Source organism: Mycetomoellerius zeteki, unplaced genomic scaffold, assembly GCF_001594055.1.
Source record: "Mycetomoellerius zeteki isolate Tzet28-1 unplaced genomic scaffold, Tzet1.0 scaffold345, whole genome shotgun sequence".
NCBI lineage: Eukaryota > Metazoa > Arthropoda > Insecta > Hymenoptera > Formicidae > Mycetomoellerius > Mycetomoellerius zeteki.
Window position 1 is genome coordinate 1 of NW_017257333.1, and position 16,294 is coordinate 16,294.

General features: G+C 34.5%; 3 protein-coding genes across 5 annotated transcripts; 1 reads left to right on the forward strand and 2 right to left on the reverse strand.

Annotated features, from left to right (window-relative positions):
* The first annotated feature begins 2,375 nt into the window (after positions 1 to 2,375).
* LOC108725378 (flocculation protein FLO11-like) lies at positions 2,376 to 5,195 on the forward strand. The gene is made up of 2 exons (XM_018452379.1): positions 2,376 to 4,456; positions 4,519 to 5,195. The coding sequence occupies exons 1-2, from the start codon at positions 4,294 to 4,296 to the stop codon at positions 5,193 to 5,195; spliced, it is 840 nt and encodes a 279-aa protein (XP_018307881.1). The 5' UTR covers positions 2,376 to 4,293.
* Positions 5,196 to 5,276: 81 nt separating this feature from the next.
* On the reverse strand, positions 5,277 to 6,820 carry LOC108725379 (uncharacterized). The gene is made up of 2 exons (XM_018452380.1): positions 6,534 to 6,820; positions 5,277 to 6,329 (listed from the first exon to the last, which is right to left on the reverse strand). The coding sequence occupies exons 1-2, from the start codon at positions 6,818 to 6,820 to the stop codon at positions 5,333 to 5,335; spliced, it is 1,284 nt and encodes a 427-aa protein (XP_018307882.1). The 3' UTR covers positions 5,277 to 5,332.
* LOC108725430 (activator of basal transcription 1) lies at positions 6,782 to 15,441 on the reverse strand. 3 transcript variants are annotated; one of them, XR_001936751.1, is made up of 6 exons: positions 15,047 to 15,441; positions 13,805 to 13,991; positions 13,423 to 13,715; positions 12,371 to 12,583; positions 7,233 to 7,523; positions 6,782 to 6,853 (listed from the first exon to the last, which is right to left on the reverse strand). XR_001936751.1 is itself a non-coding variant. In XM_018452454.1 (4 exons), the coding sequence occupies exons 1-3, from the start codon at positions 15,276 to 15,278 to the stop codon at positions 13,436 to 13,438; spliced, it is 699 nt and encodes a 232-aa protein (XP_018307956.1). In that variant the 5' UTR covers positions 15,279 to 15,441; the 3' UTR covers positions 12,184 to 12,583; positions 13,423 to 13,435. The 3 variants fall into 3 exon arrangements, 1 of the variants encoding a protein (XP_018307956.1); XR_001936750.1 differs by lacking the exon at positions 6,782 to 6,853 and having other exon boundaries at positions 7,179 to 7,523; XM_018452454.1 differs by lacking the exons at positions 6,782 to 6,853; positions 7,233 to 7,523 and having other exon boundaries at positions 12,184 to 12,583.
* Between the last annotated feature and the right edge of the window lie 853 nt (positions 15,442 to 16,294).

Genomic DNA, 16,294 nt, shown 5'->3' on the forward strand with positions numbered 1-16,294 from the left:
TGTCGGTCTTTAATAGTATCTCGTCGATGCTACCATCGACAGATTTCCTAACCTAACCAAAAGTGTATACACTAAAGGCCTTCACACACGAATCGACGGAAGACGTAAAACGTAAATCGTAAGGAAATCCACCAATCAGAGTTGACTATTCCCCTCTACATATTTCGACGAAAGACGTAAACCGTAACGGTGAAAAATTTCGTAAGGATGAAATTCGTACGATTTATGTCTTACGTACAACCAATCATATTTATGTCTTCTCGCATTTAAACTCGATATGTTCTTGAAATTTTATTTGTTGACGCAAATTTTGAGGTTATATACTCATACATTGCGATTGAAATTACATATCAAGAGCAATGTGCTTTGTTTTTATAAATGAGTGATTACAGATACTGCTTAGGTAACATGTTTTATTCATTTCAAGAAAGTGAAGGACAACGTGTGATGGATAATGAAGTGATGGACAATGAAGTGATGGACAATGAAGTGATGGTTAATGAAGTGATGGACAATGGTACGGATAAATCAACCAACGAATTGCTTATTGACTGCGTTAGAGGTTATCCTCACCTGTATAATCATCAAGATAAAAATTTCAAGAATAATTTAATGAAAGAGAATTCGTGGAAAGAAATTGCGTCAGTTATGAAAATGTCAGGTAAGATTAATTAGAATAATCTATAACACGTACATCATTTGATAGCTTGAAAACATGTAGTTTCAGAGTGTCAAGTACAATGGACTAGACTACGTGACAAATTTGCCAGAGAAAAACGACAAATGGAATTAGAAACAAGGAGTGGTAGTGGAGCTAGTCGTCGGACTACATTTGCCTTGTATGAAACTATGTTTTTAGAAAAACACATTAAAAGGAGGCAGTATGTTTGTCTATGTTATAATCTGTTATATTAATCTAGTTTTATTCTATTTAGGCTCGAAGTTATAGTCGTGGAAAATCCGCGATTGAAAAATCCTGGATTTTTCGTTTACTGGGTAGTAAGTAAATAACTGTCAAGTGTAAAATTAGTTACCGGTAGCTCTAAATTCAGTAAAATTTACCAGTAAATAAATTTAAAATTGAGATTTGCTCGCGTACCCCAAAATTCATTAAAATATGTACGTAAATAACTGTTAAGTGTGAAATTAGTTACCGGTAGCTAAATTCATTAAAATTTGGCTGTAAATAAATTTTAAGATTGAGATTAGGTGGCGTCCCCCGAATAGATTAAAATTTGTACGTAAAAAACTTTTAAGTTCGAGATTAGCTTGCATCCCCAAAAATTCAGTAAAATTTGCACGTAAATAAATGTTAAGTATGAAATTAGTTACTGGTAGCTAAACTCATTAAAATCTGCTCGTAAATAAATTTCAAGATTAAGATTAGCTTATTTAATGAACTTTTGGGAACGCAAGCTAATCTCGAACTTAAAATTTATTTACGTACAACTTTTAATATATTTCGGGGGACGCAACCTAATCTCAATCTTAAAATTTCTTCACGGGCAAATTTTAATGATTTTGGCAACCGGTAACTAATTTCACGCTTAACAGTTATTTACGTAAATATTTTAAGGAATTTTGGGGTATGCGAGCAAATCTAAATTTCAAATGTATTTACGGGCAAATTTTAATTAATTTATAGCTACCGGTAACTAATTTCACACTTAATAGTTATTTACTTACATATCGTAACGAATTTTGGGGTACGGGAGCTAATCTCAATTTTAAATTTATTTACGGGCAAATTTCTATGAATTTAGCTATCGGTAACTAATTTCATACATAACACTTACTTACGTACAAATTTTAATGAATTTTTGGGGACGCTAGCTAATCTCATACTTAAAATTTATTTACGTACAAATTTTAATGAATTTTGTATGTCGTTGAAAAGTTTTACGTTGGAGACTTACGATGGGTCTCTGAAATTCAGTAATATTATTTACATAAAAATTATGTTCTCTATATTCACCAAAAAAATACATAAAATTCATGAAGAGTGTAATGAACAGTAAATTAATTGAAAATTCATTAATATTATTTTTATAAAAAATTATAAAATTCATATTCTGTTGCGAGTGATGCCTGCAATTGCTTACTTCAAAGTTCGCGCGTGGGGGCAACTCGGAGGGGGGCATTCATACGTGCTCCCGCTCAGCTTTGGCGCTGCACGCCCTATGCGTGGCGCTACACGCACTATTCGTGGCGCTGCACCTACTTTGGCGCTGCACGCCCTATGCGTGGCGCTGCACCTACTGCGTGGCGCTGCACTTCCTATTCATGGCGCTGCACGCCTTGTTCATGGCGCTGCAGGACTTCTTCCCGGAAATGTTCCCTGAGCCGCCATTGTCATTACATTGTTGCGTCTCGAAGACTTCGGACGTGTGCGTTGCGTAAGTATTGCGCAATACGCGAGTATTGCGTAATATCGTCTTGCGAAACCCAGCGAGTGGGTAAATCCAGAAAGTTGCTAAACCCAGCGAGTGGGTAAATCCAGAAAGTTGCTAAACCCAGCGAGTGGGTAAATCCAGAAAGTTGCTAAACCCAGCGAGTGGGTAAATCCAAAAAGTTGCTAAACCCAACGAGTGGGTGGAGATAGAACGTTGCGGAACCCAACGAGTGGGTGGAGATAGAACGTTGCGGAACCCAACGAGTGGGTGGAGATAGAACGTTGCGGAACCCAACGAGTGGGTGGAGATAGAACGTTGCAGAACCCAGCGAGTGGGTTAAAGACTGAGCTCAAAAACCTATACGCATTCCTTGCTGCCAGATATCGGCAATTTAGACGAAACCATTGTGCTGGATGGAAGCGTATACACACACAGTTATCCAGCAAGCGTTCTTCTCTTGGGATAAGTATTCCTTGCTATACCTATACTCTCTGTAAGATATTGCTGCTCATGTTTGAGATATTTGATTACTACGATGCATTTTGTAGTGTGCTCACTCTAATGACCTATATATATGTGTATATATATGTGCGAAGGTGATACATTCTGTGACGATCTCAAAGTGTCGTTTAGTGACACTAGTAAAGGTTAAGTATAGCGAACTGGCCTTGTGTTGCGAACCGTTGCATTTAGTTTTCATAATAACTAATTCGAGTTAATCTCTCTCACCGAAACAATGTGCCTGTGATTCTAGTAACAGGATTTCTCATGGAATGTGTCACGACGTTGAATGTATTGAGAAGTTAATGTACGAATGTATAATCTGAGAGGTGAGTCGCCTCTATGCTTACAACCTCGTTGTTATCGGCGAGATCTGTCTTTGAATGCGAGTTGATTGGACAACACATATTACTTACATATTACATATTACTTGCGCTTGGTTCAGTAAGAGAACAATCACGTCATCTTCATTAGTTTATACATTTTCTTTAATGGAAATATCTGTGGTTTCCTTTTCTTATTTCCACAATTCATTCACATATTCAATTACAGTTATATTATTACATTTAATGATTAATTATAAGTATATGAAAATATAAACTATTTTTTTTTGCCTTTGACGAACGTTGTTACCCCTCCCCCCGATCAACGTATTCCGTTTACAAGCGTATGCTAATACGCAACATATTCACTAATGCTGCCCAGTACAAGGGGTCTCTAAAATTCATTAGTATTATTTACATAAAAAATATAAGTTGACTATTAACCAACAATTCCTGAAATTCATGAGAAATGTAATTAAATAAAAATTTCAGGCTTGTGAATCGCTAGTAGCCCCTGAAGCGCATTAATACTTATATCGTTGCACAATTTTTAGTTCGAGTCTTATTGGAGGTCTCGAAAATTCATTAATATGTTTTTTATATAACATTCTAAAATTCACATTCACTAATGCTACCTACAATTCATTAAAAGCGTACATAAATAGAAATTTCAAGTTTGAACGTAGCCAGCACCCCCGAAAACCCACTCGCACTTATATCGTTGCAAAATTTTAAGTTCCACACCCTTTGGGGGTTTCTAAATTTCATAAATATTACTTATATAGCAAATATAAGTCTGACATTTACGACAGGTGCTTAATACTTATTCAACGTATAACTAAATAAAAATGTTAAGCTTACCGCTTGCCTGCATCTCATAAAAAAAAAAAATAAAAAATTTTGTCGCTGTAAAATTTTTAGTTTAGGTCTTACTGGGGAACTCTAAAGCTCATTAATATTATGTCTCTAATTAGGAATAACATTGGTATTGATTAATGGTGCCTAGTATTAATTACAAGTGTAATTAAATAAAAATTTCAATTTCCCACCAGTATAACTTCGGGCCTTAACGTCAAATGGTTCTTTTCAGGTCGTATACTAATGTGTCGAAGTCATCGAAGTGTCCCAAGTTGGCATTTGATATCGAAAGGAATTCAATCTTTGAATCGGAGTCGCCCATATATGTTTTAAATGAAAATAGCGAGCTATCATCAATATCGACCACTTCATCTAATGCAGGTAACGTTTCTTTTACAACTCCAAATGTAATGACATATGGACTGATTCCTTCATTTTCGCAGCTACTCGATCGTCTTTGCCTACTGTGCAAATCATGCAAAAGTCTTTTTCTGAATGGGAAGATTCCTGTTTCAATCATTCGATGGCACGATCAACACTTTCTCCAGCACCTCTACAAAGTGAATCACGTTTAACACCTTCTCCAGCACCTCTACAAAGTGGATCACGATCAACACTGTCTCCAGCACCTTTACAAAGTGGATCACGATCAGCACCTTCTCTAGCACCTCTACAAAGTGGATCACGATCAACACTGTCTCCAGCACCTTTACAAAGTGGATCACGATCAGCACCTTCTCCAGCACCTTTACAAAGTGGATCACGATCAACACCTTCTCCAGCACCTCTACAAACTGTATCGCGATCAACACCTTCTCCAGCACTTCTACAAAATGGATCACGATCAACACCTACACCACCTTCGCAAGAATGTACGCCAAAGAAGAAGAAAACCAAGGATTTGAGCAACCAAGGATTGGAAGAATCTTTTTTCAATTTGACTCAGATTATGCAGCAACGTTACATGGCTCCAAATAATTCAGGACCTGCAAGCACTGCTGATAATTCATTTGCTTCATTAATAGTTGCAGAGTTGGGAGCCTTACCAGATTCTGAAAAAAGAAGTAGAAAGCAAAGAATCTTACAAATTTTATATGAGCCTTACAATGCCTGTTTATAAGAAAGAAATGTATTTTAAAACAATAAATACAGTATTTTACACAAATTACTTATAATTCCTAACCTATTGTTATAAAATTTATTTAATTTTATGAGAAAAGTCATGTTAATCTTTTGAATTCACGTTAATATGTTAAATTAATTTTCAGAAGGATCTTCTCCATTGAAACCTCTGCGCACGTATGCGTACTGCCATGTTACTTCACCTTCAGGAGTCAAACAATAGTCTTTTAATATATCTCTTTGACTGTATGCTTCGGTTCTTGCTCGATGCGCGCTTGATGATCTAAGATTTTGAATTCCCGTAGCATTCTCCTTTCGCCATTCTCCAAGAATAACATCACCATTGTCCAATTCCGTATCTATGTAATGACTCGGACAGTATGTCCTCTCTCTTGCTTGCAATCGGTTGTTTTCTGTCATAAGAAAGTTATGGAGACACAAACAAGCCATAATAATTTTGTCCGCACTATCAGGATGCAACGAGATTGGGTGAGTAAAAATTCTCCAGCGTGCTGCGAGAATTCCAAAAGTATTTTCAATTGTCCTTCTGGCCCGCGAGAGTCGGTAGTTAAAAATTGCTTGGTCCTCGGGTAAATTTCTACCAGAATATGGTCTCATCATGTTCTTTGTCAACTGAAATGCTTCATCACCGACAAAAAAACAATGTGTCTCTGAATTACTTCCAGGTAACCTTGTTCTACCTTCTGGCAAATCGAGTTCTCCATCAAGCAGAGCTTGTCCAAAATTGGATCGGGAAAAAACACCAGCGTCGTTGTTGCTTCCGTAAGCTCCAACGTCTACAAGTGTAAACTTGTATTCATAGTCGCAGGCTGCCATCAGCACAATGCTGAAAGTTTTCTTGTAATTATAATACAAGCTTCCAGAATTGGGCGGTGCGTCAATTTGCACATGTTTGCCATCTACGGCCCCTACACAATTTGGGAAGTTCCAGTTACTCCAAAAGCCACTGCAAATTTTTTTCCACTCTTCTCTGGTTGGGGTCCGCAAATATAAAGGTGCCAGTACGTTTATTAACGTATCGCAAGTTTCTTTCACTACCTTATAAACTGTTGATTCACCAACACGGTAAGCTAACGCAATAGACAGTGGCAAATCTCCAGTTGCAAGATATCTGTACGGTAGTAATATTGAAAAGTTAGATTATTCAATGAGCACAACAATCAACAGTAGAAACTATGCCGCAATTAACAAGAAGTAGAAGTACGTCAACTATTTCGTGTTAAAGTAAGAACAGTTAACGTAGCCCTACGTACACAGTATTTTATTTACTTACAAAAAAAATATCGTGTACCTGAGAGTAATAGCGAGCCTCTACTCCGGTTCCAAAGCTCTCCAATTTCTTTTTATCAAATGTGCTCTTATCCTTTCGAGCAAATTGTTAAAAAGTGGTAATGTCATTCGGGTATAACGAAAAAACATCACCGAATCTAATTTCATTTCTTGCAGCAAATTCATATAATCTCCTTGATTGTTACGTTGACAGTTGATGGGACGGATCCACCACCTTCTGTTAGCCCACTTTTTTGATTTTTCTCTGCGACGCAGCAATAGAAAACCAGCACCCAGAACCAAAAGTCCCAACATTTCCTCTCCATCATCCATAATTGAGGAAAGGTGTTTTCTTTATTGATTATCCTGCATTAAAATTGGCATTGAATTTTCTCATTCAAAGCGGCTTTTATGTTCAAAAAAATTGAATTAAAAATGAATAAACTAGTATATAAACTTAAAAATAATAAATAAATTTAAGTTTTGAGGTTATAAATGACATTCATTGCTTTAACGATTTTGTAATAATAAGATATAAATATATACTAGTTTACTTTGCGAATTATGAAATATCAAAACATATGATATTGTAAATATATTATTATTAACATATACTTACTTTTCACAATAGAACAAAAATACAATATAAAAGCAAAGATGTAGCAAACAGTACTTGATACCAGTGCTTGATATTTTGAAATATATTTTCGCGCAATTGCTTTGATGATGATTGGTCGAAGCTTACAGCTTAAGGCAGTCGTGTGTGATGGCGCTCACGTACTACGGTTACGATTTACGTTTTACGTCTTCCGTCGATTCGTGTGTGAAGGCCATGAGCGCGGCAATACAAAGGATCGTCGGCGCCGGCGATCCTGGCGGAAAATGCCACGCTTATCGCTTTGTCTTCGTCGGCGATCGACGGTCTCTCTAAACCATCGACGGCCAATCAGAAGGCTGACCGAGGCTATTCGGGGGTCGCGTGCGTTGGGAGCCGGGCAGAAAAATAAGTAGGAGAGCCAGTTGCGTACAGAGATCTCTAGAAGACACGTCGGATTTCATGGTTATCGCGAATAAAGGAAAACCTAAAGGCGTTCGGGAGTGTCCGAATCGTACGCGACTCAAGGCACAACCTCTAAGCGTGATCGCGCATCCGTGCAAAAGAAATTGGGCATTAGCCCCTTAAACGTCCCGTTATAGTTCGACTTAGGGCAACAGCCCCCAGGCGTTGTCGAATTAGAATAGAACTAAACGAACCTTGTGGTCAAGATATCGTGTAAGCAACGTTATTCATCATATTATAGGGCATTTAACGGACTACAAACGATAAACAGTGTAATACACCGTGACATACAAACGTAATTTTCATGTGCGCGTGAACAAGACTTTACTTATGTACAATTATATAATAAAATAAACGAAAAGACAGTGCAAGTGCATTCTCGTTTGTATTGTACTGAAACCTACAAAACAGTCTCTTTCGAAATATATCAAAAAGAAGGTAATTCTTGAGAAAACGTTTTAATCCATTAGCTTAGCAATTTCTTATTCGTTTTCCTATTTCTCTGGCTGATATCTTATGAAAGAATGAATATCCATTAAAACTTATTTTCGTAACCATTAACAATCGTATCAGGTGTCTCACATATAAGAATCATAAAGAGAAAATGAATAAAAATCAAAACACAAATAAAGATCCAGTAACATATTTTACAATATCTTTTTTAAAAAATATATTAGAAAAATTTAGAGTAATATAAAAAAATATGGATTAAATGCGATAAGCGAATTCAAATTAATAATCGTCCAATAAAAATAACGGGTTTAAATTATAAAGGATGTTCGCTGTTGGGATTAATAGATACAGGAAGTCCGATTTCCTTTGTTCGTAAGGACGTGTACTTAATTTTTTGATCGTTCGTTATGAAAATTAAATAAAAGCAAGGTTGCGTATAATAGCGTTTTTCACTGGCAGAACTGGTGCGCACTCAGTACATTAAAGCTGTTGTACACTAACCTAATCCGAATGTAAAAGTGATATATCTAAATTAATAAAATACCCAACGTATATTATCAAATACCACAATAAAATTTATTGAAGATTTCACAGTTTAATTCGTTTCACCATCTAGGAAACAAATATGAATTTTTGTGGGAGGATGTGTCAATTTTGAATAATGAATCATCTTTTTATAAGAGGGCAATATCCAGAATGATTCACATTAAAAAATAGAAATGTGGAATAAACAGAGTAACAGAGAGACTGCCGGAAATTTATCTTCCTATTTTAATGAGTCGTTCTCCTGCGCAACACCAACTTTAAACTCCTATTCTTATCTCCCCTACTCTTTACAATTTTTGAGATGTTCTTAGTAAGATGTGTCTTGCTTCCTTTATTTTTATTACAAGTTGACTTCATTAACTTGACACTTTGAAGAGCCTGTTACGTGTATTCGGTGGGCCCACTACACAATAGCATACACATATATAACTTCGCCGAGCGAAGACGTTGAGGCGACGGACCGGCGTCGCGATCGGCGCCTCTCTGTCCGCCGATACGTATAAAAAACTATTTGTTCACTCCGCATGCGACGGCGGCTGTGATTGGTACGCAAGTACCGACGATTTTTCCTATATAAAGAGCTCGGTTCGAAGAGCTCTAGCAGAATTTAGTACGCATCGTGCGAGTAAGGACGTTGGAAAACCGAATCTCTCATCGTGCGAGACCGATTGCTCATTTTGTGCGAACCGAGTTCTGTGCGAACATTGTAAAATCGAGACCGAGTTCTCATAGCGTGGACCGAGTTCTTCACGATCATTATAAGGTCGAGACCTTAGACATTACGAGGCCGAGTCCTCTTTTTTATGTATAAAAACTATAAATAAACTATAAATAAAGTTTTGAATCAATACGTGGAGTGATCTTCCCCGTGTACAATCCAGAGCCTTTAAAAATAAAGAAGATTAAGAATTTCGGACGATCATCGTGCAGCACAGGAATAATGTAAATTTTCGAAATCTCTATAATAACGAGTATATAGTGTAATAAACTATGTATATCTATGTAATAGAAATTACGATTTCTCGTATTTGGCACTATGATAAACAAGAAATTAATAATAGAAATTGATAAACAAGAAACTAATAACGAAATAAATGGAAGAATAATTATTTCTGTTGGAGAGAATTAAATAGTTACAAATCAACAAATCGTGACTACAAAATTTGATAAGAGCGATAATATGCTTTTACATACAAGTCAACATACCTACAGGGGTTTGATTGGAAAAAAATTTTAACGAACTTAATAATGATTGTTCATCGTATAGTTGTGTAATTATGTTTGTTTTATCTACGAGATACTGATGACCTGATAGAGGTCGAAACGTCTATAGATAATTTGTAGGAATTTTATATATAACAGAATTAATAAATTTATTGTAACAAAGATCTTGCGTGATCTTAAATGCTCTTTACTTATTAAGATTACTTTAAATCATACCCACCTATTTAAATCATGATTGGGACCGGATCCTTGTAAGCATTTCATTTTCAAAATATGCAAAATAATCACTGGTTTAATAAAGATGGGGAGGTGGAAAATCCACAAACTTTAGAGAATGATAATCTATTGGGAGTTAGAGTACGGATACACACCCCTTATCTAGATACTTCTGCGATGGAGAAACCAATAAAAGAAACCGAAGAAGGTTTACAGATTCTCTATGCAGAAGACAAGGTAACATTAATGGACTCTTTCACATTTTGTATTATGACGGTAACCATCTGATAAAAAACCATTATGAAATGTACTGTCGTCTAATACACCTTTTTACTCATCACGGAATCAATTGTATGTACTGAAGATAATTAAAAAGTTAACCGAAACATGTATACGAATTTTTAATTAAATATGAGAGATATAATTTAACATTGAAAGAACCCCGCACTAATCCTATATGAAATCGGATCCCGGTGAAAATGGTTTTCTCATATGTTACAGCTTATGACCTGTGTGTGGTCACACATACGCACGTACGCACGCACACGAGACCAGACCCCTACCACGTCCATGTCGTTGGTCATGGATTACGCTAAGAGTAGGGAATTACACTACATATTCTGTAACAAAGTATCATTTTATACATGTGTACATATCTTGGACATTATATATGATAGTATGTAATTATATGTGGGATATAATTATATGTGGGCATTATATATTGTTCATTTCTTTATAACTACTTGCGGCACCATCTTTGAGTTTAACACGAAATCGGCGAGCGCGACGATCAAGAAGACAAGATGGCAAATAAAGCTCTTACAGCAGACGTGCTTTCGGGTGCTCTTATCATTTTTTAATCTAAGTGAAACCCAGCATCACCAATCCATTATAAACATATATAATCATATAAGGAACATAAAATGTTCCAAGACGGCAAAATATCTCGAAAACTATAAATTTTATAAAAAAATGTTTCAGATAAAAGTTGTAGAGTTTAAAAAGACTTAGCCACTTGCTTCATCAGTTTGACTTTGAGTGGCATCGCCAAGATCATGACAAGGTCAACACGGATTTTTTAAGTAAGACCCCCACTTTTTTTTCATTTTCTTATAGTCCTTGTTGATGAGATCTTTTCAAAACACTATAATTTTATCCATTTTAGGTCAGCCGTTTAGAAATTATTGAGTAATTTATGATGAGATAGTAATTTTAGGTGAATCAAACACAAAAACTGTTCATTTTTTGTGCTAAAACTTATATGTTTTGTTTAGCAAGTCATAAGCTGTAACATATGAGAAAACCATTTCATTTCACCGAGATCCAATTTCATATAGGATTAGGGATTAGGGGTTATAGGTGCGGGGTCCTTTATCGCGCACATAATACAGCGCTAATTCCCAAAAGCCAAACTTATTATAATTATATTCATTATGAAATATATCATGGAGACAAATCCGAGATATATAAAAGAATAGTGAAGATAAATATGTTATGTTATATATTGCTACACGAATACATCATACGGGCAGCAAATTAAATTGCTTAAAATATATCTACCAAATGGAACTTGGAATTAGACATTAAAGAAAAAGAAAAAAGTGATCTATTAGCGAGTCAAAGATAATATTAAACTCGTTTTAAAAACTTGAATTACCAACATTGAAATGAATTAAATTGTTATGAGCAAAAAAAGTAAAAAACAAAATATATTATTTAAAACGAGATATACATATATGTTTATGTATCGTTTTAAATATAGCGTGTTTAAATATATCAATTACATTCTGTATGAATTCAGATAATTGTCAAAAATTTTTTTAACTCCAGATTATTAATAGTATGTAAATAATTTACTTCCATGATAGCAGTCTTTTTATGTTACAATCTATGTTTTGCAACTAATGTACCAATATTTTTTCCTTCCTTATTCTTTAGTTTTAACATAATTTTTTAATAATTAGTTTTCCTTTTTAATGTTTTTCTCTCTTTCAATTATATTATTACAATTTATTTAAAAATATAAAAAATAATTTTTTTTATTATTGAATTAACTTTAACCCTACATGTGAAATGCTGTTTTTCATTAACGTTATGTAAACCATGGGTCATTTATACCAGCATAATTTGAAAGATTCATACGCAAAGTTAATAAAAATAAAATTACAACTCGACTTGCTCTCTCTCTTCTTATACTATTAAAAGTTGCATAATATTTCATTTGGTTTGTTATATGTAGCTTTTACAAAATTTTCGTTTTTAACCTCTATTACAATGTTTCTGATAGCAAACTCAGTGCTATCACTTATTATTTTGTAATATCTTTTTTATACGGAATTTTAATTAAACAATAAATGAGATATAAAAAATAAAATAAAAATTACCTCCTATTTCAATCACGTTCATATTTGTTGTAGATAACATCAACGCTGTGGACAACGCTGTTAGCTTAGTACAACAACCGATTCATCTAATAAAATTTCTTGTGATGATGTCTTGAATTCTTCATCAGTGGTGAACTACGCCTATCTCTTTTGTGAGCATTTTTTGTTTACTGAATGTTATTTCCATAACTTTCTTAGCTTTTACACAGTTTTCTGTAATAACATTAATTCATATGTAACCAGTAAATAAAATATTTTTTGCATGACAGATAATAAATTATGTTCTTTACAAATCATAATTCATGCTATTTTCTTTTAATGCAGCATATTGGTATTACTTTTCACATTCACATAATATTTTACTATTTGTAAAGTTTTTTTTAATAGTATCCGACTTAAAATAAAACTAATTAATAAATGATTTACATACACGTGTGTAACGAATACAATTATTCTCATACAATTTAATATTTAATAAAAATTCAAATTAAAACAAAAAGGTTTGACTATTCAATTGCCACAAGCATGAGACCTACAATTTTAATGCCAGTTCCGAATGGCGGATTTTCGAGAGATGTTTCTATGGGCAAGGAAACTCTCGGGAGGTTGTTGGTCTTCCGAGAGGAGACACAAGTATAAATACTTTGGTTCCTACCAGGATCAAACCCGAAACTTTAGGCATAATATACTAGTGCGCTGTCTGCTGCTATGTCACGCTCACATGAAATCTTATATATATAAACATAATGATACATACGTTTCGACCTTCTAAATGTTGGTTAGAAAGTTGAAACGTATATATCATTATATTTATATATATTAAATCTCAAATATCATTTTGTTTTACCAACTGACATCTTTGTGAGGCTTATTTGCCCCTTTTGTATTAATTTGAACTTTTATTCCTTTGAGCCTAGGATATTTTAATTTTGAATTTTTAAATTTTAATATTTAATATACGAAACATTAAGTTTAATTATACAAAATATTTTACACTAATACTGCATTATTTTGCATATCCTTAATCACTATAAATACAATAATATAATTACATTTTAACAAATTTTATCCAAATATTGATTTAAGGAACTCTGTTCTGTCTTCTACTTGCGTATTTGCTTTTCTGTTTCTTATTTCATTATCAGTATCCCTTTGCTTAACTTCAGGCAATTCAAATGTTGTCTTCTCCCCTTGTTCATGTTTTCTACGCAGCTTTTTACTTCTGTCTACATTATACGAGAAGAAATTAATTTCTCTCTTAGCTTGTGCTATTTCTGTTAGAAGTCTTTGCTTATGGACTGCACGTTCATATGCTAATCGTTCACTCAAATGAACCCATTTAAATCTGTAATTAAGAAGTAAAATGTAAACAATATTAATTAAATGAGTAATAAATAAAAATAATAAATAAATAAAATAAAATAATTATTTTACCTAGGCAAATACTTTATATTCCACATAATATCGTAGAATTTGCTTTTCTTTCTCGTAGATACTTTGGTATTGTTTAATGTCTCTGCTACAAATTTTGCTACTTTTTTACTTTCAAATTCTACCCAACCTTCAGTAAAATACTTGATTATTTTCTTGGTTTTCTTTTTATGTTTCACTGATTGTGTCTCTACAAATGTTTAAATACTTACAATACTTGAAATTAAATGCTGTTATATTTAATAACCAATTTAAAATAAACAATTTATTATAAAATAATTTTAACATATTTTTTTAAACAATCTTTTGCTTATATAAAACATAAAAGGCAGGTATTTTAATCGCTCAATTGTTGTGATAAATGTCTTTGTTTAACCTATAGGTTAAACAAGGACGTTCATTGTTTAGGTCCCAGACTAAGCGCATGGTGTAATCATAGCCATTATGCACAAATATAGTTTTTGGAGCAAAGTTGTATTTACTAATGAGTATTTTCAGGAATTCAGAGAATTTTATTTCATTATCACCAAATGTTACACAAAGATAAAGAATGCATTCTATTTAAAGCGATTTTTGAGGTGATTCAGGTATAGCAACCGCACTGTACCGTGGCTAGGGCTATCTTCGTCTTCAGGGATCAGAAGACGAAGATAGCCCTAGCCACGGTACAGTGCGATTACTATATTTGAATCACGCCAAAGATCGCCTTTAGTGATACAAATCGACATAAAAATCGTTGTTTTACTCATGGAATGCAAAGAAAGATAAGGCAACATTTGTATCGCTTGTGTCACTAATAAGGCCTGTTCTTTTTAGCTGAATTTTTGCACCAGTTCATCTTTCTTCCTTTTCTCTTCAGGAAAAAAGAAGATGAATTGGTGCAAAAGTTCAACCAAAAAGAACAGGCCTATAGTCTGTTGTTTGTTTCTGTATTAGATTGTTTTTTGTTTCTGTACTAGATTGACTGTTCTAGAACTCTCTTTCTCATTTTCAATATCAAACACATATACCTATCTCATTTTAAAAAGTGTACACTAGTTTTAGCCACAGAAAACAGACTTTAATTTAAATGAAAGGCATCCAAAATGACGCAATGACAACCAGAAATTTCGGAACGCAGCCCATATAGTACAACAAAAGAATTTTTTTAAACCATTTTATATAACCGTAAAGATTACAATTAAATTTGAGGTTAAATTAGACTATAATTCACGATAAATGATAGAATAAAAATCTAAGACTAACCATTGTCGACTAGCTGCAGATATACTCTGCCTATTTTCCCATAAGCAGAAAACATCTCTTGGATCATCGTGACGTTCATGTATTTCGGAATTGTGGACAGATAGATTATTCCTCTTTTAATCTTTTTACCTTTTTTCTCGATAATTTTCTTTTGAATTTGTGTCGACTCATCTGCGTCACAATCCATTGTATGGTTGTCTTCGTTGCTCTCGTTCAAATTTTCCAGAACCATTTTTGAGTTATTCAAAATTACTCAATAACTTCTTTGATTAGAATAAAATGACAAAATGGCATCCACGCCTTCCACGTGACTCCATGACTTTGTCCAGAGTTTCCGAAGATAGGCGAAGATCCAGAGATCGACTAGTTTCGAGAGTGGAGGGGGCTTCACTACTCCTCCCTGATGCCACATGTGACCATTCACCATAGCGTATGCGCAGTTCGCCACATAAGCTGCGTTCAGCAGACTCAACAGTTTTGCAACCGTTTTATGATTGTCTGCTGAGATAGGACCATTCTTCTAGATCTAAAAGTATGATCCAATCAGCGCGAAGGAAACTTCCAACAGTTGCAAAACAAACGTTCTGCTGAACGCACCCATTGTCTGTTGAGATAGGACCATTCTTCTAGATCTAAAAGTATGATCCAATCAGCGCGAAGGAAACTTCCAACAGTTGCAAAACAAACGTTCTGCTGAACGCAGCCATAGTAGACTGTCGATATAAGGTCTGTTCGCGTTGCATGAAATCGCCAAATATTTTTGCACTTAAAATGAGATAGATATATATTTAGCCTTCAAAAGAGAGAAAACGAAGATGTCGAGTGCCAAAAGTGTAAGCAACGCGAACAGACCTATAGGCTGCGATCCACTTGACGCTACAAACGCTTTGAAGCGTTTGAGCGACCAATCAGAACAAAGAATTTTACGAATTGACTAATCAAAGAATGCTTCGAAGCGTTTGTAGCGTCAAGTGGATCGCAGCCTTAAGGCCATCACACGTACAAAAATTTTAGTCGTAATCATAAGATCGCAAGCAAATCTACCAATTACAATCAAAATTACGATCTCGCGTTTTAAAACGCTCGATTGTGATTGGCCGATTTGCTTACGGCCTTACGATTACGACTAAAATTTTTGTACGTGTGATGGCCTTTACGACGATTTCGGCCAGTCTCGAGGGGAAAAAAAGGTGAACTTCAACGATTAAGGCCGGAATCAGACTAGGCATTGAAGATTGAGATTGAAGA

Coding starts and splice junctions, on each gene's coding strand:
- LOC108725378 (XM_018452379.1), top strand. CDS start 4,294: ATGGTTCTTTTCAGGTCGTATACTAATGTGTCGAAGTCATCGAAGTGT. Junction 4,457..4,518: donor GACCACTTCATCTAATGCAG/GTAACGTTTCTT, acceptor TCATTTTCGCAG/CTACTCGATCGTCTTTGCCT.
- LOC108725379 (XM_018452380.1), bottom strand. CDS start 6,820: ATGGATGATGGAGAGGAAATGTTGGGACTTTTGGTTCTGGGTGCTGGT. Junction 6,330..6,533: donor TGGAGAGCTTTGGAACCGGA/GTAGAGGCTCGC, acceptor ACTACCGTACAG/ATATCTTGCAACTGGAGATT.
- LOC108725430 (XM_018452454.1), bottom strand. CDS start 15,278: ATGGTTCTGGAAAATTTGAACGAGAGCAACGAAGACAACCATACAATG. Junction 13,992..15,046: donor TCTGCAGCTAGTCGACAATG/GTTAGTCTTAGA, acceptor AAACATTTGTAG/AGACACAATCAGTGAAACAT. Junction 13,716..13,804: donor AATATAAAGTATTTGCCTAG/GTAAAATAATTA, acceptor TCTTAATTACAG/ATTTAAATGGGTTCATTTGA.